This window comes from Rutidosis leptorrhynchoides, unplaced genomic scaffold, assembly GCF_046630445.1.
Source record: "Rutidosis leptorrhynchoides isolate AG116_Rl617_1_P2 unplaced genomic scaffold, CSIRO_AGI_Rlap_v1 contig56, whole genome shotgun sequence".
NCBI lineage: Eukaryota > Viridiplantae > Streptophyta > Magnoliopsida > Asterales > Asteraceae > Rutidosis > Rutidosis leptorrhynchoides.
In genome coordinates, this window is record NW_027266784.1 from 2,658 (window position 1) to 4,943 (window position 2,286).

A 2,286-nucleotide genomic window follows, 5' to 3' on the forward strand; every position below is an offset into this window, starting at 1 on the left:
CACGTCCACAGTTGATACAATCACTTTCTCCGACTGACTTGTTGTGTATATAAATAAATAATATAAAAAGTATTCTCCAATGGCAGCTTTTTTTATTTTTTTATTACAATATCTATTAAGAAAAGAAACACACAAGTTGACAACTCCCTCCTTTTGTGGCTCCATATACAGCTCACAACCCACTTCTTCCATGTCCCTACAACTCAACTTTGTAACAAAACAATGGGCCTTTATCCATATTGAGCCTGTCTGCAAATGGGCTTAATGAAGGCCCATATGCAAGCCTTTTATCTGTGCCGTTCCCCAACAAAGTATAGAATAAATTGAAAGAAGAGGCAGTTAATTTGAAATTTAGTGAATATAATATAATTACATAACCATTAACTGATAATTTCTCTTGAAATTTCAAGAAAATGCAGCGACAACTAGTCTTGAGTTGGCACATAATTACCTGAAAGGACAAAATCATTCAAGAGAAATTCTTTATAGGCATTGTGAAGAAAATGATAAACAGACAGATAAGAGGCTCTTTGTCCAACTAAGTATATGGAGTATTACAAAAGATCCTCGTGATAAAGATGTAGGCCAAGTCCAAAGCGTGCACAAGCTCGGCGAAATGCCATTGCTTCTGCCTTCTGCACAGCATCTCCATACCCTTGCTCATCCACATTTGCAGTTCCTGTTGACTCCCGATATATCTTGAGCAACACAAGAAAATATTTCAAAGACTCCAAATCCAGCATTTCGTTAACAAATAGTAGTAGTTTACAATTAAAAATAAAACTTCACACCAGACCCTCCAAACTCATTCTGGCAAAATGTATCCTGTATTCTGTGGTGATTGAATTAACAGCAAAACGTTCAACAATATGTTGCTGTTTGGAAAAAGAAAAATCTCTAGCAACAAGTTTGTCTAAGTTCAAACAGTTTTATGATCAAAATTTAGTATGTAAAAATCACACCATATCCCAAACAGTTTCTTTTGTGTCAAAACATTCTCAAACTACTCAGCACCTTTTGTGATTTTGAGTCGCCCACAACATAATTAAACCCACAAAGTTGGAAACATCCTCGATCAAGGTATGAAAACAAAGAAAATTGGTAATCCAATTCCGAAGAATAGTTGGAACTGCTCACAAAATATTTCCATTGATCAGTAATTTTTTTGAGATATATTAAGCTAACATTTGCTCAAGAGTTTCCTTTGCATGAATTCAGTGAGTTGTGACGATAACGTTACTTAATAGGGTGAGACTCATTGTATCACTCTCATGATTCTCCATTTTGAGCATCATCCCAATAACAAGAAAAAGAAAGCCAGACCGAGATAGTTGGCATTAAGTTTCACCACATTGAATAGAACTTGCATATAATACATGTCATAGAACTAAAATAACATTATAAAAGGATCACAACAGGGAGAGGGAACGTACCTCAGCATCAGTCCCATATAATGTGACACGATAAACGACAGATACACACTTTCCATCAGCAGAGTATGTAATGTTCCGAACTTCACCAGACCATTCTGCAATTTGTCAGAGAAAAACACCATATCATTCATTTCTACCTAGTATAAAATCGATAAATGTACAACAGACAAAATGATGTTATAATTTAAACCTGGAGCATGTAGGTTCATTATCCTATTCACTATATGCCTGCAATCAATTGTAAAAACAATTATGAAAACACATAAAATTTCAACACATAGCCAAGTTGAAAAATAGATATACCAAGGGATGTATTTCATGGTGAAGCCATCTTCGACTCGAGTCGCGACGAGTTTGTCAGGGACTTTCTTGTTGAGCTCCTGGAGTATTTGGGAGATAGGTCGACTGATTCCCGAAGTGGGTATGTCGTCTTCGTCTTCTCTTTCCTTCTGTTTAAATGATGATGTGGTCGAGAAATTCAAATGCAGCATTCGTTGAACCAGAAACGAGGACGATGAAGGTGGTTGTAATTTCTTATTCAAAGTGAAAGCAGATTTCATCAGAGAAGAACAAGGCTTTGAAGCCATTCTTTTCCTTCCTCCTGTCTGTAATCGATTCTTCTGTAAACAGAGTTTCTTTCTTCTTACAAATTGCCCTAAATTCGCTGTAATTTTCTTCCCTAGTTTGAATTTTCCTTTTTAGTCTCCATTGATGTTTTTGGGCTTCGCTGGTTATTAATTATGGGCAGGGCAGGTTTGTTACTATTATCATTCCAATTTAATTTTCGAGGCCTATACATGTCCAAAATTTTCATTCAATGTATGACGTAGCAGTGTAATGTTATTATCGGTTT

At 35.9% G+C, this 2,286-nt stretch overlaps 1 protein-coding gene across 1 annotated transcript; it reads right to left on the bottom strand.

The window, feature by feature from the left end:
- Positions 1-554: 554 nt before the first annotated feature.
- On the bottom strand, positions 555-2,020 carry LOC139884491 (DNA repair RAD52-like protein 1, mitochondrial). The gene is made up of 4 exons (XM_071868515.1): positions 1,737-2,020; positions 1,624-1,661; positions 1,434-1,528; positions 555-698 (listed from the first exon to the last, which is right to left on the bottom strand). The coding sequence occupies exons 1-4, from the start codon at positions 2,018-2,020 to the stop codon at positions 555-557; spliced, it is 561 nt and encodes a 186-aa protein (XP_071724616.1).
- Positions 2,021-2,286: the final 266 nt, after the last annotated feature.